Source organism: Antechinus flavipes, chromosome 1 (assembly GCF_016432865.1).
Source record: "Antechinus flavipes isolate AdamAnt ecotype Samford, QLD, Australia chromosome 1, AdamAnt_v2, whole genome shotgun sequence".
Classification (NCBI taxonomy): domain Eukaryota; kingdom Metazoa; phylum Chordata; class Mammalia; order Dasyuromorphia; family Dasyuridae; genus Antechinus; species Antechinus flavipes.
In genome coordinates, this window is record NC_067398.1 from 376,667,536 (window position 1) to 376,693,211 (window position 25,676).

General features: G+C 40.0%; 1 protein-coding gene across 47 annotated transcripts in view; it reads left to right on the forward strand.

The window, feature by feature from the left end:
- Positions 1-25,676, forward strand: part of CELF4 (CUGBP Elav-like family member 4) — a 554,778-nt gene that overhangs the window by 140,421 nt on the left and 388,681 nt on the right. For all 47 annotated transcript variants that reach the window (XM_051969697.1, XM_051969706.1, XM_051969716.1 and 44 more), the window contains exon 2: positions 2,572-2,654. In XM_051969697.1, the coding sequence (XP_051825657.1) occupies positions 2,572-2,654 (83 nt within the window). The remainder of the gene's footprint in view (positions 1-2,571; positions 2,655-25,676) is intronic.

A 25,676-nucleotide genomic window follows, 5' to 3' on the forward strand; every position in this document is an offset into this window, starting at 1 on the left:
AAGGAGGGAAGGGAAGCCTGGGAAACAGCATACCTACATAGAACAAATGGAGAATATTTGTCTTGCCTGTCCTCCACCAAACCTCTGTTGTCTCTCCCCTCTCTCCATGTCTGCCTTTTCCCTCCTCTATTTTTTGTCTTTTCCTCCTTTCTATTTCCTTCACCTTTTCCCTATTTCTCTTTTCTATGTATTCTTCTCCCCACTTCTTTCAGTTTCCCCTTTTAGTTCTCTCTTTCATTGCCTATCTTTTGGCTTCTACTATCTTCCTCCTCTCTTTCATTTCTTGTCCTTCTTTCTCTCTCATTTCTCCTTTCTGTCTCCCAGTCTTTCCTCTCCTTTAATTCCTCTCTCTCTCTCTCTGTTTTTTTTGTCTACCTCTGTATATCTCTCTTCTCCCTCTCTTTCTCTTTCTGTCTCTCTGTGTCTGTGTGTGTGTCTTTCTGCTTCTCTCTGCATGTCTATCTCTTTCTGTGTCTCTGTGTGTGTCCATCTCTAACTCTGACTCCCTCTGTCTCTCTATCTCTCCTTCCCTTTCTCTCTCCCTCCTTAGGGCAGGGAATACTGAGATTTGATGATGAGAAAAGATTTAAATTTAATTAAATTTAGCCAGTCTTTGCTGAGTGTTTTCCATGAGCTTATCCCTGTCCTAGGTGCTATTAGAAAAACAGAAAATAAATGGTTCTTATGGAACCCAAAAAAAGATTCAAGATTCACACACATTAAAGAAATAGACATGGGACAATGTGTGATCAAGGGATGGATCATATTATTAATATTCTAAGTGAATTCTATGACTTCAGAGAAGGGAAACTCAGAACAAAGAATCATAGGCACATACATTTAGAACTGGAAAGTACCATAGATATAGTCTAATCCAAATCCCTCCTTTTACAGATAAGGAAACTGAAATCCATAGAGATTAAATAATTTTTCCAAAGCCATAGAGGTAATAAGCAGGTAAGTAGAGCAAGGATTTTAATTCAGACCTCCTGACTACAAATTGGGTGTTCTTTTAATTCTGGGTTGCCAAAAAAGACTTTCTAGAGGAGATAGGCCTTGTAGGAAGGGTAGAATTTATCTAGAATGAAAGAATAGGCTTCAGGTGAAAATAAAACATAACTAGAAACACAAAGATCCAAATGCCTTATGATATGCTCAGGGAAAAGTGAGGCAGTCAACCCGGTAGGAATAGATGATATAGCTCCTTAAGAGATATGTCTCGAGAGCTTTGACTTTGTTCCTGATATTGAAAATTTTTGCTCAGTAGCAGATCTGTAAATGTAGGCATTATCATCTAGCTAAATCCAGCTTTTCTCAGAATTACTCTAACCAAAGCCCAATCTATAGAGTAAATATTAGAGTAGTTAACTACATATGCAAGCTTCTAGAATGATGCTCTTACTTATCCCTTTTTGCTCTGTTACAATGAGCAAAACCACACAATTAGAGGGTGGGGGAACCTATCTTTTGAGTTAAGTCTTAGTCCCCAGTTAAAATGCAAAAGTGCCTTGGAAGGGTAACTATTAAGTTACAAAAACTTGAGTATAAATGCATTCTTCAGATTGTTTTGCAGCCTGATAAGAGCAGCTTGGAAACTCAATGTCTGGGCCAGAGAAAGAACAAGAAAGGAAGTGAGACAAAAAGTGGGGACCAGGTAGAAGAGACATAATGTCTAACCACCAGGCAGAACCTTGCTCCCAAGTTTTCTCTTCCTCATGGGAAGTCAAAAGATGGGCATCCATGGAGACATTGACATTCTATGTTACCACAAGAGGGCGCTGCTGCTCCCACCTCATGGTCAGAATGAACCCAATGGTGAAAGAGATCTCTGGAGTCAGAAAATGGGTTTTGTGGATTTAAGATAGATGTTGGCGATGTGAAATCTTACATGTGTACGTGTGGGCAAGCACATCTGTGAGCACAAATAGGAGTACACACTCTTGAAGGTTGGAAGGAGGAGGCTAAGTTCTTTAGTCATAGATTGTAATTGCAGCTTTTGTGCAGAAAAGAGAGCAACAAAGGCAGAAAAGTGAGACTTTCAGAGAGAGGAGACACTAAGAGGAAAGGAGAGCGACAAAGGCAGAAAAATGAGACTTTCAGAGAGAGGAGACACCAAGAGGAAGAAAGACAAGGAGAGCAGAAGAGGAGAGATGCAGGGGGAGAAGAGATTTTAAAGAGAATGAAGAGCAATAAAGGACATGGAAAGACGGGAGATAGTGAAGAAAGAGACATAGAGATGAGAAATAGAAGAGAAAGGGAATAAGAATTTGAGGAAAGAACCAGGAAAAGGAGAGAGGTAAGAGAGGACAGTGAAGAGAAGCTGTGAGATGATGAGAGAGATAGGGAAACTTGGGGGAACTTAATGATAGTGAGTAGAGAAAAGGGAAAGAAGAGGAGATGGGGAAAGGGAATAGGAGTCAGAGAAAGGAGAGAAATCCAGAGAGAAGATGGGGAAGATCATTCAGGTCACTGCCTTGGGCTCTGTAGCACAAAGACCCAGCTCTCATTCTGTGTTCAATCCTCTGTGGGCCAGCTGCCATCAATGATCCTTTCTTCCCCTTCTTTTCCCAGGCTGTGCCTTCCTCACATACTGCGAGCGGGAGTCAGCCCTGAAGGCCCAGAGCGCACTGCACGAACAGAAGACGTTGCCCGGGGTGAGTCCTACCTCTGTATCACCAACTTGAGTTCTCTCCTAATTCCTTTGGGAGTGGGGAGGGAATGGGACAATGGGAATGCACAAATACTTAAGACTGTGAACTCAAAGTAGTGTTGTTGACATGTTGACCCTCTTTCATCATTGTCAGTAGAAAGCAGATGAAAAGCAAGACCAGAGTTGCAGATGATATTCTAATCTACTCACTTTCCCTTCTCTGAGCAAAGGGTGGGTGGAAATATTGGAGATACGCTATTGACTTTTCCCCAAGATATAAGCCCATTTCACATGATAGATCAGCCTAACAGCCTGTTCTAACACACAGCTACAAGCACAAGACTTGTGGAATAGGGCAGAATGGAGGGAGGAGGACAAATGAAAATAAGGTGAACCAATAGAATTTCCCGGAGAATTCAGAATAAGTATTTTGTTATTTGGAGGACTTGAGATGTGAAGTAGAGGTGGCCTTGGATGGATAGATACTTCTGTTTACAATTCTATAGGTCCCTCCCATTTTCCATATTCCTGAAGTCCTCTAGGTTCAAGTAAGCTTTCAGGAAACTAAAATTGTCACCCTGACTGGATATGGTAGAGTTAGAGCTTTGCATTGCCTACAGATGCAGCTCCTAACCCCATCCCTGCCTGGTGACAGCTCTGTTCTAATCAGTCTTCAGCTACCAGTAGACTTCATGGAGCCATGGGATAACATGGAGGTCCTGCTTTATTGTGGCTTTAAAAGAATCATGTTTGTGCTTCCTTGTTCTACTCCTTCTCAACTCTAACTTCAGAGAGACCAGGGGCAAGAAAGACAAAGGTGTCATCTGTTGATAGGGCTAGAAGTCTAATGGGGGAAGGAAATACTTAACACAAGGGAGGCCTAGTGACTTTTTAATGAAATTGGCCTTTTCAAAGGCCAGCCAAGAAGAGGTTTCCTTGATCCCAGGGCAGACACCAAACATGCTCTGAGCTCTTTTGCAGGGGTGTGAGATCACCTAGGTTTATTTAAGGAGCCAGCCGTTGTCTTTGATAAACTATCATGCCCTGATCCTGGTTTATAGCTTCTCTGAGTGGGAGGAGGGAATTATTTATGGCCCCCCTTACTGGGTGTGATCTCAGTCACTGCTATTATCTAGGCGAGTTCATCATCATAAAATAAGAAGCATTCTTCAGGTCAAGGGTCTAAGTTTTCTCTCCGAGTACTCAGTGACAGAGATATATATGTTTCTCTCTGTATCTAAGGATCGATGGATAGATGTATTTGCACATTCACATATATTTAATGTGTATATGACATGTGCATATGTCCAATATATGCCATTCTGAGGCACATAGGTGCTACACGTATGAGGGCATGTATAGGGTTCTATGAAAAGCTTAAACATAAAGAGGGACAAGCGAATATAAACTTGTGTATATAGATAAATACATAAGCTTACATTCCCTGGCCCCGATGACAAACAGTGAAAGGAAGGAGGCAAGAGCCCCATTAAGAAGGGTGGGAGGGGTTAGGAGGAGGATTCAGCACAGCTAGAAGACCTTTGAATCAAAGATCAGTTCGTTTGGCTTTGGGGGGTATTTTTTTATTTCTGAATTATACAGTGTCTGCCCTCACATTACCACAGCCTTCCTATTTGTTATTGCCAAGCACGGGCTGAGTCATTTTAATAATATGCACATGGATGCAAATGTATGGAAATGATGCGCCATGCAGATTCTGTGCGAAGCCTGGTCTCAGGCATGGTGGCCGTGTATGGTTGTGTGTTTTAGTGGAGTGGCTCCTTGCACATATTTTACAGTAATTACTTTCTGGATGTGCTCTGTGAGGTGACAGAAATATGTTCCACCTCATCCCATGTTATATGTGAAACGTAAAGCCATATTGTGAGATAATCAAAAGACTTCTGAGAAGGTATGTGTTGATTAATAAAGTGTTTATGGTACTTTGTTTTGGGGGAAATTGTGATAGATATTTTACAGCAACCAGAACGGAATTGAAAATATCACATTGTTATGGGAGGCCCTTCATCAGCCTGCGGGAGATTGCTGGAGAGTTTCAAGATTGCTAAAACCAGGGAATCAGACGGGGATAAGAGAGGAGAGGCGAGGAGATGTGAAGAGGGAGAAATTCAGAAAGGTGGAGGAGTGGAGGAGGGGGATTGTTGTGAGGAGTCCAGTGGTGAGGAGAGGGGGTGGGGCAAGACTCAAGCCTAAGTGTTGATTGTTCAGGATCCAACATTAACTTGTGGTTGTTTATTTTACATATAATAGAATAGCTGAATGATGGAGTGTATTAGTTCTTTAATAATTTATAGAAATACTTTGATGTTGCAGTAATTACATTAAAGGTCACATATCAAAGGTAATTTGGGTGAGCAGCTGTGATGGTTTCTCAGAAGCAATCAATATCACTGTCCGTGGTGCTGATTTCACCAAGGGGCCTGCCAGATTAAAGAAGGCTTATTACCAGGCAGAAAGGCCCAGGGGAAATCAAGAACACACTGGAGCGACGCACTATCCTCTTTTTCCACCGATAATTAACACTGTTCACCATAATCTGTGCTAATCCTTCATACTGGGAAATCCACTGGCATTTTCCAACATCACAAAGACAAGTTGGGCAAGTTTGGGGGAAAAGAAAGGAAGGAATGTCTGGAGGTGTCTGTCTAGAGGTGGGGGCAGATGAGAAAGGACGGAGGCTGGGGCTGGGGGGAAATCAGAGACGCTAGACGTGATTCGGGGGAGCAGGGTAAAGAATAGATAGAAAAAATGTTGTGATTGCAGTTTGCCGTTTCCAGAGAATGCTGCCCCCACAGACTCACCCAGGTGCAAGCAAGAAAAATTAATAAACAAAAATGATGGTTTAAAGTAGCGTCATTCTGATTACAGACAGTGGAACTATTATTATTATTATTATTGTTAGTCTCTCCTCCTCCTGTGAGGCTCAGGTTAAGGGATGATGCTAGGCTATGCCAGATAAGGGGCCTGATTGCCAGATAATCGGTGTTCCTGCCAGCTGAGTCCAGGGTCACGTTGACTGGCATGGTTGGGGGTGGTGGGATAGACCATTTATTTGGGACAACCACCCCTGAATGCCCCAGCCAGACCCTTTTTTATAAGACTCGGGGGAATAAATATGAAAATAAGAACCTGAAAAAGTGGTAACCTCAGCGATTTAGGCTTTTTTCCAGACTTCAAAATCCATTAAAATCAATCCATTAAAATCAGCCTTACACCTCCCTACTGGGGGGAAGGAGGGGAAGAAAGGGGGAGGAAAAGAGAAGGGGGAAAGGATAGTACTAACAGCAGATTCTGTTTCTCAGCAAGTTACTGAATTGGCATCTCGCCTCTAATAGGAACAAAATCTGTTGCATTTCTACCACACGCACTCATGCCACCAAAGAAATAAAACATGTAGCACTGTGTCCCACCCACCTTCAGTTAGCTACAGAGAAAGAAAGGTGATTTTTCTCTTTGGGAGACTGAAAATACTGAAAAAAGACATGTACAGGGCTGTTCTTGAAAATGGGGGCAGGTGCAGATATTACAGGCACATCAGTGGGAACAACTCTTACCAAAAGCTGCATGCCAACTGAGAGAATCATTCCTGTGCCAGGGTCACAAATGGATTATGATTTCAGAGCCAGAAATGATTTGGGAAGAATGAGATTACCAAACCATGAAGCTTCATCAGAGCCTTTCCTTTGAACACAACCTTCTGCCCACATCCATAGAGGGTTACTCTATTTTATCTCCTCTCCCTTAGCTCTTTCCCACCCTGCCATCCTTTTCCTTTTCTATTTCCAAAGTTTGTGTTGCTTCACATATGCAGTTTACAGTTCAGTCTGGGGCAAGTTTTCAATCAGTCAAGAAATCAGCAAATATTTTTCAAATGCTTATTATGTACAAAGTGTTTGAGGAGTTACAAAGAAGACTACTAACATTCAGGTCCTGTTCTCAGGAACCCACAATCTAGTTAAGGAAGGCTTAAGAAGTATGAACAGATGACTAAAAATACAAGCAGTATGTTCCAAGTGCCAAATGAATAGCGTAAAGATATCCAGCAAAGATGATAGATTACCAAGTAAGGAAAACCTGGATTCAAATTTTACCATTCATATTTACTATGTGATCATTGGATAATCATTTAGCCTTTCTGAACCTCAGTTTCCTCAGTTATAAAATTAAGATTTTATGCTTGTAGTATTTACCTCATAAGGCAATTGTGAGGCTCTAACGATATAATCAATGTAAAAGGCTTTTGCAAAACTTTAAAGCACTATATAAATGTTGATTTTTATCAGTATTATTATTTCAGACAATAGGTGTCATAAGAAAGAGAAAGAGGTAGGGTCTGACTACATTATTCTGAAAAGGCAATGTGAACGAGGTTGAACTTTATCTGGGCCTTAAGAGATTTCAAGAGGTAGAGAAAATAGGGGAAATTCCAGCAAAGGGAATATGAGCAAAGGCCAGGAGACAAGCTTTCTTTGAGGGCTTCTTTCTTGCTTAAAGAAAGAAAATGACATAAAAAGAAGAATATGAGAGTGGTATGGAGAAGTCCATTGCATGCACAAGGGATGAGTGAGTAAAGCTACAGAGAGATAAAACATGTCAGGACAAAAATGGGATTTTTAAAAAAGAGTAACCAGTTTATTTAGAGTAAGGAATACATGATGTGAAATAATACAACTTACATGTAAGTTGGGGTAAAATCACAAATGTCCCTGAATTCCAGAATAGAAGTTTATAATTTATTTCATAAGCAATAGAGAATCCCTGAATGTTGTTGAGTGGAAGTGATAGTAAAAGGGGTACTATGATTACACTGATACATTGTTTGAGCATAATGCTAAAGATTGGGTGAAAGAAGGGTTGGAAACTAAAAACAAAGAATATCAATTAATGAGCTCATATAAGAATTTCATTAAGATGAAGGCATGAAATAGGAAGATTGAAATGGAAAGGAAAATAAGAACATAGATTCAGGAGGCTGTAGAAGTAGAATTATTGGTGGACTGATGTAGAAATTTAAAGAGACAAAGGAGTCAAAATTTTGAGTTTGCAAAATTTGGAAGGTGGTCATGAGATGCAAATAAAAATTCAGATAATCTTGAGATAGTGCTGTGAGATGACAATTTCGTTTGGGAAATGGGTTTGAGATGGCTGGAAATGCTGGTTCATATATCTAAGAGGCAGTTGAAAAAAGCAATGCAGGAACTCAAGAAAGAGTTAATGGGGTTATATATGGATTAGGCAGTTATATAGAGATAGGAATTGAAACCGTGGAAATATATGAGATCACCAAAGGAAAGAATAGAGAAAAAAGAAAGGAGAGTCAAGGACAAAACCATGAAGGACATTTACATTTAAGGTTCTGTATATCATATTGGGAAAAGATATTGAGTGCTAGATACATATGAGTGAAAGAATGCCTAGATACTTGGCAAACTCATGGATTATAAAAAAAACTGAAGAAACTTTAGGAAGCTAAGTGTTTCTATTTCAGACATGGAGAGAGGGCTGCTATGTGAAGGATGGATTGGACTTGTTTTGTTTGCTTGAGTTCAGAACAGGGTCTACTGGATTGGTGTTATTAGACCCCTATCTTTAGAAATCTTTAAGCAGAAAGACACTACTTGTCCAGGGTACTATGGTGGCATTCCTATTTTGAAACTAGGTCTCATTAAACAAGGATGATGATGATGATGATGATGATGATGATGATGATAACTCTTCACATTTCTATATCATCTTAAGGTTTACATCATATTAAGACTACCCTATGAGAATGGATATATAATTATTATTCCTATTTTTGAGATTAGAAAACTGAGGCTGACATAGGTTAAATTATTTACCCATTGTAATACAATTGGCAGAACTCCAGGATTCAAATGCAAGCCTTCTTATTAGAAAACTCAAGTGCTTTCTTCGCTACTTCATTCTGCTTCCATTCTGTTACCATGTTCCTTTCCAGATCTAGGATTTTATTGGTATCCCAAGCTAGCTTGAATAAAGTTTTGAGGGTTAAGGGAAACAACTGGAAACATCCAGTTGAAAAAATCATTTGGGGATAACTTGTGGAAGGCCTTGGATTCCAAGTTAGGTCAACTTAGAAGAAATCTATTAATTAAAATAGTCCCACTACAGGCTTCTCCTTGTCTTTTGGATTTTGAAAGAAATCATCCTCCCAGGAGAACATGTCTGTTTCCAAATTAAAAACTGAGGACCCCAAAGGAGCAGACCAGATGTGAGGAGAGAGCAGATGCTTACAGCTTGGGTCCCCAGTGTGAACCTGGCAATAGGACGGAGTTAGCAGCCAAAGCTCTGGGCAGCCAATTGCTCTGCAAGGAAAAAGCAGCCTTCCTCAATCTTCCTCTCCTTCTGCCCAGGAGATCAAAGGTTTTGGAGTGTCTCTGGGGAAGGGGAAAAGGAGTGGTGTTCCACTTAGCAAAAGCCTCCCACAGTTTGATAGTGCAGCCTGGCAGCTCACTGGGCTCTGGGGGAGAGGGAGCTTCTATCTGCTTGGTAAACATTAAAGTTCCGATTCACTAGTTAAAGATTGGCTTTTGTGTCCTCACTCTGGCAACCTCTGGAATACAAAGCAAACTAACACTCCCTCTCTGTCTTCCTCAACCCCGTCATGTCAGCAGCAACTGACATGGACCATCCCTGCCACTCATCCCCCCTGAATCAGGTCCTTTGTGACTTTAAAGGGGTCATTTCCATGGAAATGCCATGTGGTCTTCTCTGAGCTTGGGGGGAGGGGAGAGGGGACAGAGAGTGCAAGGAAGAAGTTAACATGGTCAAAATACACAATCATATTTTTGAAAAATCACTTTCTCTTCCTCTCTATCTCCTTCCTTTTCTTTCTCCTTCCTTTTTCATTTTTTATATTTTCTCTAATCTATTCCCTTCTTTCTGCTTCCCTCAATGTAATTCTCCCCTTTTTCTTCCTTCTTTTCTGTTTTTCCCCTTCTCTCTCTCTCTTATTCTTTTTTTCTATTCTTTTATTTTCTCCTCTTTTCTCTCCTCATTCCTTTTCTCTCTCTCTTTTTCTTTTTCTTGCTCTATAATTTGTTCCATCCTTTATTCTCTTCCATTTGGATCCCTTCTTTTTCTTCTTTTTTCTCCCTTTTTATTCTCTCCACTCCTGTCTTTACTTTGACACCCAAAGGACACTCCAAGCACTTCATGGGCTTTATGTGTTATTCAATGACAACTTCTCTCTCTCTGACAGTCCTGCCATTGGAGGATCAATCTAATTTTATGTACAACTGTAAAGATGAATGATAAGTAGAAAGGATCCAGGCAAGTACAAGATGAATAAATTATAAAGGGCAAATGATGACAAGACGGGGGTCCCTGGAGACAGTGATATGATAACAGAAACTAAAGACGAATTTATGATGGATGTAGTTAGCAGGTACTGAGGCTGTTAATTCTTCAGGGTAGTTTTACAACTACTTGTGATTGGAGCAATCAAAGTATTTCATTTTAAAGAGAAACAGTGAATTTCTAGTCATCTGCTCTGCACAGCTATATGGACAGCTTTGTTATTATGCATTGCCTGGGTGCCTCAGTATCTCTTTCTTCCCACCCTCTGCAACCCTGTTAGGTGCTTGTCACTTCCAAACACTGAGTAGACAATGAAGAAGGGATACTATGGAGTGGTACAAACTGACAACAGTGCCCCTCTCCCATCTTCTTGACCCCACTACTCTTTCCCTTTTGAGGACAGAGGACTTACTTAGGATGAAAGAAAGTTGTCCTATCATCTTATTTTACAGATAAGGAAACTAAGGAAAACAGAGGGTTAAGGGCCTGTCCAGAGTCATATAGGTTATGAGTGACAGAGCTTGTATCTGACCCCCAAGTCTATGGGCTCCTAATACAGTATCTTTCCCATCACTCTGAGCTCTTGAATCATGAGCAATGTTTTCATCAATCTATCTTCCTCATTTCATTTCTTCATTTTTTTTTCATTTAGGAAAAAGCAACAATTATATAGTGCTTTATGATTTTCAATGCACTTTATAAATGTTATTTCATTTTATATTTAGAATGATCCTGGAAGGTAGTTATTTTTATTATCTTCATTTTTACTGTTGAGGAAATTGAGGCAAACAAGTTAAATGATTTACCCATGGTTACACAGCTAGCAAACGTCTGAGGCTGAATTTAAACAAAGGACTTCCTAATTCCAAGCCCAGCATTCTATCCACTGCACCACCTAGCTGCTTCCACCAAACCTTTCAGTTCTCCATCTCTTAAAAATCTATCTACCAGTCATGCTGAAACTAAGAGTCGGTAGGTAGCTGAGGGACAAGGAAAGATAAAGGTGGAGCAATTGAGAAAGATAATACTGTAGGGTGTGTTGTCCTTAATGGAGGATAATATACCTCACAGTCAGTTCTACCCCTAAAACAGAGCTGATCCAATTCTCCCTCATATGAGAGAAGGGAAAAAAGCTATTCACTCCATCTCTTCAGATTAAACATCAGGGCAATGATACAAGTGTTCCTTTGTTCCTTCAGAGACATCAATCATGAAGTATTCACAAAATGCCTACCATGCCTAGCCCTAGGTTAGGGACTTCAAAAAGTTTTCTATCAGAGAGCTTACAGCCTAATTTACCCACCCACGTAAAACAGAAAACATAGAACAGTATACAATCAAGGGTGAAAAGGTACAGTTTATACTCTAAATTATGGAGGAAGTCACAGGAGGAGCAGAATAGTGTAGGTGGACGTGGTCTAAAGATCAGAAAGGAGTCTGAAGCACAGAATTGAGGAAGGGGGTAAAAGGAATGACATTCCATGCATGGGGAATTCTTATAAACAAAAATGCAGAGTTTACAAATGAATGTGACATGGACAGAAGACAATGAAAAAGCAAGATTTACTGAGTATATAATGGGGAATAGTTGTTAAAAAAAAAAAAAAAAGTTAGAAAGATAGATTGAGGGCAGATTCCAGACGATTAATCAGAGTATCCTAAAAGGCTCAGAATTCACAAAAGTCCCAAGCTTGACCCCTGTTCAGCCGGTGTGTTGTTCTATAGCTTTAATCATTTCCACTGTCCTCCTGAAGCCTCAGTTTTTCCTTCTGTGTGCCTTAATGATTTCATATAATGGGTTCTGATGATAATTGCGATAACACTACATGAAAAATAGTATAAAAGACATCATCAAGGATAACTATAACTGGGAAAGAAAAAGTCAGGCAGCTGTGCAGTGAAATTAAATGAGAACGGATAGATAGTCTGAGTGAGACACCAGTAACCTGGATATGTTCCTCTTTGGAGCATTGATGGAACGACATGAATAAGAATCAAAGAGTGAGTGAACGTGGTGGAGGAATAGAGATCTGCACCGATGGAAGGATGAGCTCCCTATCCAAATACTTGCCCTGCCCTGCTCAGTTCTCTCCTACCCTGCCTAGTTGTGGCGAAGTCTCAATGGCCTCAGTTTCACTGCTGGTAAAATGCTACAGGCTGAGTAAATGATCTCTCAGGTGATTTCCATCTCTTTCTGTGTCAGCAAAAACTTTGTAGACTGTAAAATACTAAATTAACATAAGGGATCTAGAGCAGGGCTATTGCAAACAACTGGTGAAGATAAGAAACTGTTTTCCTTTTTTTTTTTTTTTTTTAATTTTGCTTTTTTTTTTCCCCTTTTGTTTCTTTAGCAATTGTGTTTCTAGGAGAAATGCCTGAGGGTACACACATGCAAAGTCTTCTCTTTCTTTTTAGATTTCTCTAAGGGCTGAAAGTCCACAAATAGGTTCATTCTCTTGGGAGGAGTATTCCCCACTTTTTGCCACGAGGAGGCTCTAAGGAGCACCTGGAGACATCTGTGGTTATATCTCTTCCTGGTGGTCAATAAAAAGGAAGGCAACTTTCCTTTTCATTAAGTATTTACAAAATGCCTACTGGGGCAACTAGGTGGCATAGTAAATAGATTTCCAGGCCTGAAGTCCTGAAGACTGATCTTCCTGGGTTCAAATCTAACTTCAGACATTTCCTAGTTGTGTGAACGAAGGCAAGTCACTTAAACCTGCTGACCTCAGTTCCCCCACGAGCTGAAGAAGGAACTAGTAAACCACTCCAGTAGCTTTTCCAAGAAAATTCCAAATGAGGTCACGAAAAATTGGACACAACTGAACAACAAAAATACCTACTGCGTCCCAGTCCTGTGCTGGCAGGGTTTCTGCTCTCAAGTCCAAAGCCTAAGTCTCATGAGGAGTGACCAGGAAAATTTACTAATTAGCCATATAACTATGGGCAAATATTTTCCCTCTCTGGGACTCAGTTGTTTGTTGTTGTTTTTTTAATCTGTAAAATGAAGAGTTTGGACTAAATTATGTCTCAGGTTCCTCCCAACTCTAATATTTTCTGATTCCCAGAAATATTATTCAGGTAATTAATTACAAGAGAGGACAAAGTGCTTGTCTATAAATACCACCAAAGTTCAGAGAAAAAAGATCTGAGTATCAATGTGCTGCATGGTAGTAAAGGAAGGCTTCATGGAGGAAGAAGGATTTAGCTTTTCATCAGATTGAATATGCAAAGGCAGAGAGGAGGGGTAGGGCATTCCAAATTAGGGGATATCAAGAACAAAGGAATAAGAATGACATGTGGGGAACGGAAAAGAATGGTCTGACTTGGGCAGAGGGTCACAATGCTAGCAAGTGGCAGAAGATTCAAACAAAAGTTCAGGTGACTAAAAATTTAACCCTTATTCTACTCTACTAGAAATCTCTGATTTGCTGCTTAAAAATATAAGTGACGTTGGACAAGTCACATCATCCTCTCTGGGCATATATAGAATGGAGGAGGTTGGACTAGCTCCTCAGTGTCAAACTCAGAAACCAGGGCCACTCAACCATTTCTATGGATCCCTGAGGACAGTATATTGACACTCTCTATATTCTATTGTATTTTTATTTATTTTGTTAAATATTTCTCAATTACATTTTAATCTGGTTTAAGCTACCTCAAAGGACTGTGTATTTGACACATCTAGGCCAGATGATTTTTTTAAGGTTCCTTGACACTAGCAAAAAGAAATGAAATTTCTTTCAACAGGATTGTTAATGGGTGGCCATTGGTGATGATAAGGGTTGTTTGTTATTGTTATTGTTGTTATTATGGCTTCTGTTTTAGGGTGTGTGTGTGTTTGTATGTGTGTGTTGAAAAGAATGAAGGCAAAGAAATAAAGAAGCAGCTTTGGTCAATATAAAGCCAAGTGGATTGAGTCCCAGACAGTTGGAAAAAACAGGGCTGTTTTCAAGAAGACAGAGGTCCCTGCCCCAGATGCACAACTTGGGCTTGATGGGATTCTAATCTGATTACCAGAGTTTCTGTAGAGTTTGCAAGCTTGCAACTGGCCACAATCCTAGCTGTAACTCTCCTGAGGGTGAGAGAGCAGTGGTGGTAGAGAGGGAGACAAGAATTGCCATTGCATGATCCCTGGCATCCACATTGAATAGGGAGTAGAGGTCAGGTGGGGGCTTGTTAACACCTCTACTTTAGGAGATGGGAGTCTGGGAATGGAGCCCAGTTCTGAGCCAGAAAAAAAAGGGGAAATTCAACGAGTTTAACCAAGGGGTATTAAATACCTGCAGTGTACTGAGCACTCAGCTGGTAGGCCCTGAGGGGAAAATGAAGTTAAAACAAGGCATGGCAAGGTGCTAAGCCTCATGGAGTTCAGGATTGAATGCTCTGATAGACATTGGCTTCTCTGACCACCCAAATTTGAACTAGACTCATCCCTAAAGGCCCATTTCAACTCCCTTTTCCTTCCCTGACATGCTGTCTGTGAGAGAATAAGAGAGAGAGAAAGGGAGAGAGAGAGAAACAGACAGAGACAGGGAGAGAGACAGAGGGAGACAGGGAGAGAGACAGAGACAGAGGGAGGGAAGGAGACAGAGACAGACAGACAGACAGACAGACAGAGACTGAGACAGAGACGGAGAGCAAAACAGACAGAGATGGGAGAGAAATAGACAGATACATAGAGAGACAGACAGAAAGAGAAACAGAAAGGGAGAGTCCAGAGACAGAGAGAGGAAAGGAGAAAGAGAGACAGACAGAAAGCGAAACAAAGGCAGAGCGACAGAGACAGAGGGAGGAAAGGAGACACTTAGATAGACAGAGACATAGAAAGGCAGAGACAGACAGAGAGGGAGAGAGAGAGACAGACAAAAAGACAGAGAGAGACAGAGAAGAGAAAGAGAGACAGAGAGACAGAGAGACAGAAAGACAGAGGGAGGAGAGATCGGGAGGGAGGGAAAGATAATAGCAATACATAGAGATAGCTATAGATAGATTTTTATATTTTATATCTATGTAACACATGTGTATCTCTCTATCCACATATATATTGACATATGTGTTTATGTATGGACATGATCAGGGTCATCGTGTGTATATCAGATCATAGGATCATAGATTTAAAGGTTGAAAGGATTTTAAAAGTTACCTAGTTCATCTCTTCATTTTACAGATGAGGAAATTGAGGCACCTGATATATGCTTATTGAATTGAATTGAATTGAATTGAGCTTTCTAAACTAGCCATAAACTGACTGATACAGAATTGGTGGCTCATGCCCTCTCAAGACGGGTCTCTCCTTTCAGGTGGGATGCTGGCAGCCCAGTCCCTTCCTTTGGTACCAGTCCTATTTTTCTTTCCCAGATACCCCTGTACAGAGCTCAACCCCCTCTTACTCCAGAGAAGAAGCAGGAGCTATGACTCTGCTACATTTGCCTACTCCACCCAGATGAGTGAGTCATCAATGCATCAAGAAATCATCAGGGAAATCCAAAGAACTATACTCAGACTTTGCTAGATCCACATTCATACACTGCCCCCCAAAGCCTAGAAGAGAATCTGCATGGTGTAATGGAATAAGTTAAGAACCTGGGTTTGGATCCCCTTTCTGACACTAGCCAGAGGACCACAGGAAAGTCATTTGCTTTCTCTTTCTTCATTTGTTAAATGGGGACAGTAATTACAATGGCTACTTCACAGGGTTTCTGTGAAGAAAATGTCCAGTAAACTTTTAAAGCCCTCTATGTCTATGAATCATTACAAAAGGGATTGGGTTAAATCACCTCTAAGATCTCATTCATATCTAAAGTCCTATTATTATTGTTATTTGAAACCTGCTGTAAGGGATAGACAGTTGAATCTCCTTTCCAAAAATAAGACAGTCTTTCACCTGACAGGGTTCGTTTAGCTGTGGCCCTACAGGAATGGCCAAGAGGGTGAGGATGAATAAAATGACTTGGGCTGAGTCCTTTTGTGCTGTTTCTTCATAGAATAGGGGTGATTAAACTCAGGTACACAAATATAGATTTCTAAGGGTCTATGAAGTTAGATGGGAAAATTAGACAGACAGATAGATGGGTAGATAGATAGATAGATAGATAGATAATAGATATAGAGATATAACCTCTAACTGAAATTTAGTCTTTCTATGAATATAGGTCACAAACATTATTCTGTGAGGGCATCCATAGGTCTCACCAGACTGTTAAAAGAATCTATGATACACACAAAAAGCCCCTGGTGAATGTAATAAATGATGACAAATCTCTCAGTTTCTTAGCTTTCTCTACATTTCCCTAGGAATGGGGAAACAATACTTTGGTGTTATTTTGCCCAATTTCACAAAATGAGGAATCTACTATTCAGAGAGGTTAAGTACTTTATACAGGTTCACACAGCCGGTTAGTGAAAGATCTAGAACTAGATTCTCTGTCTTCCAATACAGCATTCTTTCCTGTACCCCCACACTACCTACCCCTCTCAGGACACCCCAAGATTCCTCAAGGGTAGGGACGGGTCTTTGACTCCTCCCGAATTCCCCACAACACCTATCTCGGTGCCAAAAACATAATACACACGCAATAAATACTTGATGGATTGATTAAGGTAAGCCAGGGCCTGGCTTTCCACAAGGGGCTCTCTGGTGGCAGATTACTGCTGCCTCCTGCCCACATGGGCCAGGGTAAGCCAATGTGTACCATCTTCCTCTCTCTTTATTAAACTATTTATCTGGGGAAACTTAATATTTTCTTTTAGGATAAACTGGAGATAATACCATGTGCTTGTTTTAATTTGCGAGGTTAACTGATCTAATTATCTGTGTGTGTTTATTTAAATCCTTTTGCACAGGGCCGGCTGCAGGTGTCTGCTTTGAATTCTGCCAACAGGAAATCTCTTAAAATGAGCTGATCTATCTCAGCAGGTCTTCTGGTATAAGGGATTTTCTAATAATGCATGAATTTATTAACAGCCAAAGATAAATAGAGGATTTATTTACATTAAACAAATTCATAAGAAACTATCTTTCTGTGGGCACACAGTTCCCCCCCACACTTCCCAAATTCTACATAGTTAGCCATTTTATATAATTGAAATTAAGGGACAACATTGAGACGGCAATGACAAGGACTCAAGTCCCAAATAGCTTCTCAGCATCATTACTATAACATGGGGGAGACCTGAATTGGGAGCACATTCCTTGACAAAGATTTGGAATTTTAGTTGACCTCAAGCCCAGTAGGAGTCAAGAGTGTGATGTAATAGCTAAAAAATAAAGCCACTTTAGGCTGCATTATTCTTAGTCTCAAGAGAAGGAGATAATTAATCATCTTCTTGTACTTCTCCCTGATCAGACCACATTCAACAAGCAATGATTAAACCCCCTACTAGGTGTAAGGTAGATACAAAGTGTTGGAAGTACAGTGATTATGATGAAAAGCAGTAAATAGATCATGAAATAGAAGATCATTTAAGGGGGAGAGCATCGTTAATACATGAAATCTATAAAGTGCTTTAAAACTGGTAAAGTGCTGTGGACATATTTTCTCACTAGAACTTCACAACTCTGCAAGATTGGTACTTCAGATATTATTATAATATTTATTCTTCAGATGAGGAAACTGAGGTTTACATGAAGATTACATGATGTGATAACAAAGTAAATATGGGAAGCAATATTCAAATCAAGCTCTTTTTTTTTTCCTGAGGCAATTGGGGTTAAGTGACTTGCCCAAGGTCACACTGCTTGGAAGTATTAAGTGTCTGAGGTCAAATTTGAACTCAGGGCCGATGTTCTATCATCAAGCACTTTTTGATTCTAAATACAGCATCTTAACCATGAACATCAATAATCAAATTATTGTCCTAGGACCCTCTAAGGGTTCCCAAAAGCCTTTTAGGAGGTCCATAAGGTCAAAACTATTTTCATAATAACATTTTAATTTTTAGTATGATACGTTAGCTATAGACCATATAAATAAAAACTGTTGGGGAGAATTCTTTGATAAATCTAAGAATATAAAGGAATTCTAAGACCAAAAAAAGTGTAAGAACCATTGTATTATGCCATAAGGATTAAACTTTGGTGAAACTAGAAAATCTAAGAGGCAGAGATGAAGGGAATGCATTCCAAAAAGGGAAGGGGAGAGACAGCCTGTACAAATGCACAGAGGCCAAATTCTGGGGAAAGCCAGCTTGGCTAGAATATGGAGTACCCAAAAACAAAACAAAAAAGAAAGAAATGTAAAATAAGTCTGGATAGGCAGAATGGAGACAGACTGCAACGGACTTTAAATGCCAAGCTGACGAGTTTGTATTTTATCCTAGAGGCAACAGTCACTGAAGTTTCTAGAGCAAAGGAATGTTACGGTCAGATTTGTCCTTTAGGGAAATTATTTTGGCATACAAGTACTATGTTCTGAGCACTGTTTTTTTTAAGGGACATTAACAAATTAGAGCACACCAAGAGGAAAATGACTACAAAGGCAGGAAGTCTAAATACTATTCTATGTGAAAAAAAAAATGATTAAAGAAACTAAAAATAGGAAGGAGTTTGGGGAATGGGGCAGAAGATATGTTAAGACTTCACAGTATAGTAATAAGAATCCAATATTTAGAATCAGACAACCTGGATTTGAATGTCAGCTTCGCTATTTACTTCTCCACAGTGGACCTTCTTATCTGGAAAATAAAGGTGTTCTTTTAGATTAAGAGTTCTTATCTTTTATGTGCCATGAACTCCTTTGGCAATCTGGCAAGCCTATGGAATCCTTCTCAAAAGAATGTTGTTGTTGTTGTTTTAATTCATAAAATAGGATAACAAAAGAAACCAATTACATTGAAATACAGTTATCAGAATATTTACTAATTTACAGACCACTAAGTTTAAGAATTCATGAACTTAAGGCTTTAGATACTAAAAGAACTTCTTTGAATATTTGAAGGGCTGTCTTGTAGAAACATCAGGTTTCTACTGCTGAGACTGGAGAGATGTTGTAGATTGCTAGAAGAAATCATAGAAATCACCTAGTCCCCACCCATGTAGGATTCTACAGTTAGGAACAATGGCAAAGTTCATTGGCTTCCCATAGACTGAGTGGAAAACTCAAGAAGGAAGGCACCAATTTCCCCAGTCATTCCACGTTCTCCTCCTCCTGATCCTTCACCTGTCTTTCTGCCCCCAATTTCACTCACCTAGTTTAGGCTCCTGAGCTAGGTCAAGTCACATATGAGCTCCAAGGCATGCTGAGAAGCCAAGGATGGAAAAAATAGTAGCCACAATAACACAGGATCCTGGGAATCATAGATGGAATTGGGATGGGAGAGGACCAGAATTGGTCCCTTTCCAGTTAAGGTTTCCCTTCACACAAGGCAGTGTATCTCACCTAAACTTCATATTTTTGTGTATGTGTACACACATACATAAGGACATGTGTATACACACTCATAATAGTATGTGAACATATCTATGTCTATGTGTATACACATATATGTGAGTGCACATACATATAAACATATATATATGTTAGGTGGTTCAGTGGATAAAACACTGGGCTTGGAATCAAGACTCATCTTCCTTAGTTCAAATCTGACATATATGTATACATGTGTATATGTGCATGTGTATGTATATATCTCCCCAAAATTAGAGCAATCTAAAAATGAAAGTTTTCCTGTGGAATAGTGATTTTTCAGTGACCATAAGTATTCAGGCAGAAGTTGAATGATCATCTGTCTCTCAAGAGCATTTTAGGAGAGATTTCAGAATTGGTTCAGCCATATGACCTCTGAAGTTCCTTCCCCCCCAAGTTTCTGATTTTAAGTTACCTAATTGAACTTCCTTCTAATAGACCTCTTTCACTTACTCCACATAGAGTATCCCAAAAGTCTTAGTGAATTTTTAAGCTATTTTTTTAATTGCACTAAGATTTTTGGGAAATTCTGTATAAATTGAATGTGACCTATTCCCAGTCTGATATCAAAAGGAGTAAACTGAGAGAGTTAGGAAGGGGCCCTCTGTGTGTGAATTAATTAACAGGTATGCATTGAGCACTTCTATTATGCAGGTGACCTGGTTCCAGGAGACTTGAGGGAAGGCAAGAAAAGGAAAGGTGATGTTTACCTTTGGGGAGCTCGCAGTCTAGTGAGAGAGGCAAGACACATCTAGGGAAGAATGAGAGGACAATAGAGTGGATAATAAGGAGTTAGGACTGTTCTGTGGGGTCAGGATCCAATTGAAGGCTTCAGAAGAGGGAGACAGAGCATGGAATAGAGAAGGCAAGGAAAGTGGTCTCCTGAGTATACCCCAATTGTCCTAAGTCATTGAAGCTGAGCTGTTCCAGGATTCCGAGCTGCTGGATAGGCCCACAGGTTTGCATGCTACTGTCAAGAAGAGCAGAAACAGCTGGCTTTTAACTAGAGAGATTTTTTCACTTTTCTTTCTGCATGGTCTGAGATAGACATGAATGCAAATTCCCATAGATAGATAGAAATATATGTACCTATATACATATGTAGGTGCACATGTATGTACCTATGTATATACAGAGAGAGAGTCTTTCATGTGTGCTTACTTGCACATAAAATACTCACATGTACCTGCAGGCAGGTACACGTGATACCCATGCAAGGGTGCACAAACATTTTCTCCCTTTCCTGGACCCTATTGGAATTGAAAGAGAACTGTGAGCTCTGTAGGGACACCTGAAGATAAACTCCTGATTTCTGATTTCCAGAGCAATTTGGACAAGGTCCTCTGAAATGCATTAAAATGCTAATCACAGCATCGGCTGCAAGTCTATGGCATCAGCGGGAATCAGGCAGCAGGGTGACTTGGGGAGAAATCGAAAAGAGCAGGTTCTGAAGTCCCAGCCTCCTCCCAGGCCTTTCTATCTCTCCAGCTTCACCGGCAACCTCTCCTTGGTCTCCCTAATTTCCTCTCCTTCTCCCTTTGGTGGGTCACAGGGGCTGCCCCAGCAACCCTGGCCATTGGCTTCTCTCCAATCACTTCCTCCCTGGCCCTACATAGACAAAGATGAGGGGAAATGGATGAAAGCCAAAAAAAAGGAAGAAAAGAGGAAGACAAAATCTAGGGAAAGAAAGAGGAGGTGTGCCCGTGTTGGATTGCCAAATCCAAATCCAAATCTCTTTCCTCTTCACTCCCTATTCTCAGTCCCACTTTGCCCCTGAGATGTCCTGTGTCTTCAGGTTACCCAGAATTGTGAGGGAGAAAAGGAAATCATAAACTCACCCACACTGAGGGGATAGGACCTGAAAGTATCCCCCCAACAGCATCTGAAGCCTGGGGAGGATAACAGCTCACATTTATAAAGCATGGGGTAAATATAGGGGTAGGATCCCCATTTAGAGGTGAGGAAACTAAAGCTCAAGAAAGTTATGTGCCTTGCCCCTATCACGTAGCTATAGTGGATAAAGTTTGTGCTCAAACCTAGGATTCCTGACCCATAGACCAGTACTAAACAGTAAATAGATGGGTGACTGGAGCACTGCGGGAAAGATGGGACTTCCAATTTTCCTTCACATGGAACCATGTATGTGGCTGCTTATTCCAACTAATATTAAAAAACAGGCAGCCCTACCTCTAAGTATGGGGACAAGCATTTGATTGAAAAGTGAGAATGGGGTTTTTTACATACACACATACAAACATATATATATAGCATTTGTCCCATGCTAAGAGGTAGGAATAAAAAATAAGAAAAAGAAAGACTGCCTTTAAGAAGTTCACAATCTGATGGCATTCCAAAAGGAAACTGGGAAGGTCGGAGAGGGATATCCTGTGCAGGGCATGATGTAGAACTTCTTGGAAGGAATACACATGTCACATTGTATATGTATGTATGTATGTGTTCCATGGCTCAATGTTGCCTGAAGGAAAAAGTTGAAAGAACTTATCCTGGAGCTACAATCTAATCCTCCTCTTTGTTATTGTTATTTCGTTGTATTATACGCCTAATTATATAAGAAATTTCTTTTTTAAACGAAGGTATACATACATATGTGTATATGAGAATCAAAGATATGTTCATGTGGAGAATGAATTTTGAACCTTCCCAATGCTCTTTATTCATACCCTATATGTGACGGCACAGTTGATCAATGCTTAATGTCAGTGTTGGACTTATATGCTACAACTTTAGGGAACAAGAAAGGAGCCACACTACAATTTTAAAAAAGCAATGAGCCAATTCTGTCCATTCACAGATCTCTCCTGGTAAGGACCAAGAATGCCCACAGGCTACACTATTTCACTACTCCCTTAAATACCAAATTGTCATTTTGCCACATATATCTTAAAAGTTGCTGCTTCACTTCTGCTGGTTTTAAAAGAAAGAGAAAGGAAGAAGGAGGGAGGGAGGGAAGGAGGGAGGAAAAGAAAGAAAAAAAGAGAGTAAGATAGGAAGAAAGGAAGAAAGAAAGGAAAGGAAAGGAAGGAAAAAAGGAAGGAAAGAAGGAAGGAAGGAAGGAAGGAAGGAATGAAGGAAGGAAGGAAGGAAGGAAGGAAGGAAGGAAGGAAGGAAGGAAGGAAGGAAGGAAGGAAGGAGAGAGGGAAGGAAGGAGAGAGAAGGAAGGAGGGAGGAAGATAAAATGACAGACAGACAGAAAACTCTACTCTTATTATTATGATATTGTGGGGATTTTTTTTTCTTCCCTGAAAACAACTTAGCTCAGGGACCCACAGACATCATCTTATCTTTGGGAGCTTAGCTCTGCCATAGGAAGGCCGCTATCTCCACTCTGCTTTGAAGTAGCTGACAGTGATAAAGAACAGAGAGAGACAGGTGCTAATCTCTCCCAGGTCCAGGATCCCCTAGGAAAGTATGTGGGTGTGATCTAGCTTCCTCCTCCTCCATTCTCCTCTTGTAGAAAAGGAGGTTCTGGGCCCAGCTGAAACATTACTTTGAGGTGGGGGTATTGTGACAATGAAAGTCAAAAGGTGAAAAAAGGGAGCCCCACCCTATGGCTCAGGCAGGCATTGAAGATGGTAGACACCAGTCTTCACCAGTTGTGAGGACCAACAATGTCTCTGAGGAGATCTCAACCAATTCAGCAAAAGGGTTGAAGAGAGCTTTTTCTGTTTGTAGTAGCCCCTTTTTGTAGTGTCAAGAAACTGGAAACTGAGAGGATGTCCATCAGTTGGAGAATGGCTGAAGAAGTTATGGTACATGAATTTATGGAATATTATTGTTCTGTAAGAAACAACCAGCAGGATGATTTCAGAAAGGCCTGAGAGACTTTAATGAACTAATGTTAAGTGAAATGAACAGAACCAGGAGATCATTATACATGACAACAAGATTATATGATGATCAATTCTGAGGGATATGGCTCTCTTCAACAATGAGATGATTCAGACCAGTTCTACTTGTTCAGGGACTTGTTTTCTTGCTCAGGTTTTTTCCTTTTTGATCTGATTTTTTTTTTTTGCACAGAATGATAATTGTGGAAATATGTATACAAGAATTGCACATGTTGTTTAACATATGTTAGATTATTGCCATCTAGAGAAGGGGATGGGAAGAAGGGAGGGAGAAAAAAATTTGGAACACAAAGTTTTACAAGGGTGAATGTTGAAAACTATCTGTGCATATGTTTTGAAAATTAAAAAAAGCTTTTTTTTTTTTTTAAGTGGGCTTTTGCAAAGCTTGGCCTGCTGGTCAGCCATGAGTAAGGTGAGATTGACTACTCATAGAAAATACCATAGATCCCACCACCACTTATTCTCTACCTTCTGATTCTGGTTGCAGATTTACCAATGGCTGGATTAAGCTTTTGAAAATAAATTTTTCATCATACAGTTACTCTCTGCTCAACAACTTTCCATTAAGTCCCAGTTGTTCATGGAGGGGGGAGAGAACTGAAAGTACTTAGCTCAGAACTACAGTCTGATCCCATGATATGATCTGCCTCTCCTTTTTCCTCCTCCTCCTCCTTGTCCTTATGTTATTACTATGTTTGGGGGGCTATTGCCCTAACAATATCATACTCTGTGAACCAATTCATTCTGTGCCCACATAAATCTCTTCCAGTCAGGCTGCTTTCCATTTTGTCCCACTATTGTCCTACTTCTTTTCCTTTACCATCCCCAAACCTAAATCCAAACCCATAGAAAAACCTGTTCTATTTCTCTTTCCCTGTTCAAGTCCTGGCCTCCAGTCCACCTCCTCCAGCCTTCCCAGATCCCCCTCCAGCATTTACAGATCTTCCTCTCCTTTAATATTTACATTGTGAATCCCATATTTCTAACACTTGGATGCTACCATATACCATTGTTTCTTGTGCACATATAAATTCTGTCTCCCTGAGAATAAGGATCACATCTTCTTCTCCAACACAATATACATGTGAAATGATACAATGCATTATTTTGCATATTAGTTTTTTCTCTGACCTGAATAACATCTTCTTCCTTCATGGGTCCATTGCAATAGATGTGAATATTCATATTCCTCAGAATAGCTTAGGCTATTTGATTGTCTATCTGATATCATATATATGTGTGTATGTATAACATGTGTATCTCTGTGTATACACGTGTATGTATGTATACATATGTATGATCTTGTTTGTGCATGTTTGCATGTTGCCTCCCCCATTTAGACTATGAGCTCTGTGAGAGCAAGGGTTGCCTTTTACCTCTCTTTGTATCAAAATGCTTAATAGAGTATCTGGCGTGCTTGTGGACATGAGAATGTAGTTAAATGTTCTACATAAGGCTGGACCTACAATAAACTCTTATGAATTATCTTACTAATTGTTGAAAAAAACAAACTCTCCCATTTTACAAAGGGGGAAATCAAAACCCATGTGGCTGATCTGTAGGAGCCTTCCTTTTACCGCTAGCTTGAAGAACAGTGTTTCTCTGCCACTGGTCTGCCCTGGCCTAAGCTGGCTCTCAGATGCTCACAGATTCCCCCCGGCAGAGTATTAAGCTAATGTGTGTTGTGTCTCATTAGTGTCATTTTGTCTGTGCTTGGGCTGGGTAATCTGATTGGATATTTTGTTTATTTATGGCAGGGAAAACATTCCTTATTGCAAGTCCTTCATCATATTTCTGGCCACTCATCACTAAGGCAATAGAGATGTTAAATTAAGAGAGAATAAATAAAATACAACAAAAGGGAAGGTAACCTCCATGCTATCAAACAGCCCTCCTGGAGGGAGAGCAGGTATCCTTCATGCATGATGGCCATGGACTGAAGAAAATTAAAAAAAAAAAAAAAAAAAAAAAAGCTCTGCTCTGGGAAGTGCTACTAGGACTAGCTTCTATGAAACCAAAAAAATTCATTTAACTTCTCCCTGTCTCATATTAACCATATGTAAAATAGGGATCATAACAATAAAAATAATGATTGCTATTACTAGCATACCTTAAAATTATACAATACTTAATTTTTTCAAAGTGTTTTTGCATACATTATCATATATGATCCACAAGACCTCCTTCTATTGGGCTCATCACAATTCATTTAGGATCTTGAAGTAATACTCAATTCTTCCCTCTTCCTTCCTGCTCTCTCTTTCCATTGCTAGGCTAACACTATCACCTCTCCTACCCACTCCTGGCATTCATTTTCTAGATCATTTGGTAGACTCTCCCAAACATTTCTCAAATATACCCTTCTTTATATCTATCTCTATCACTCTCTTTCTATTTTTGACTCTCTTT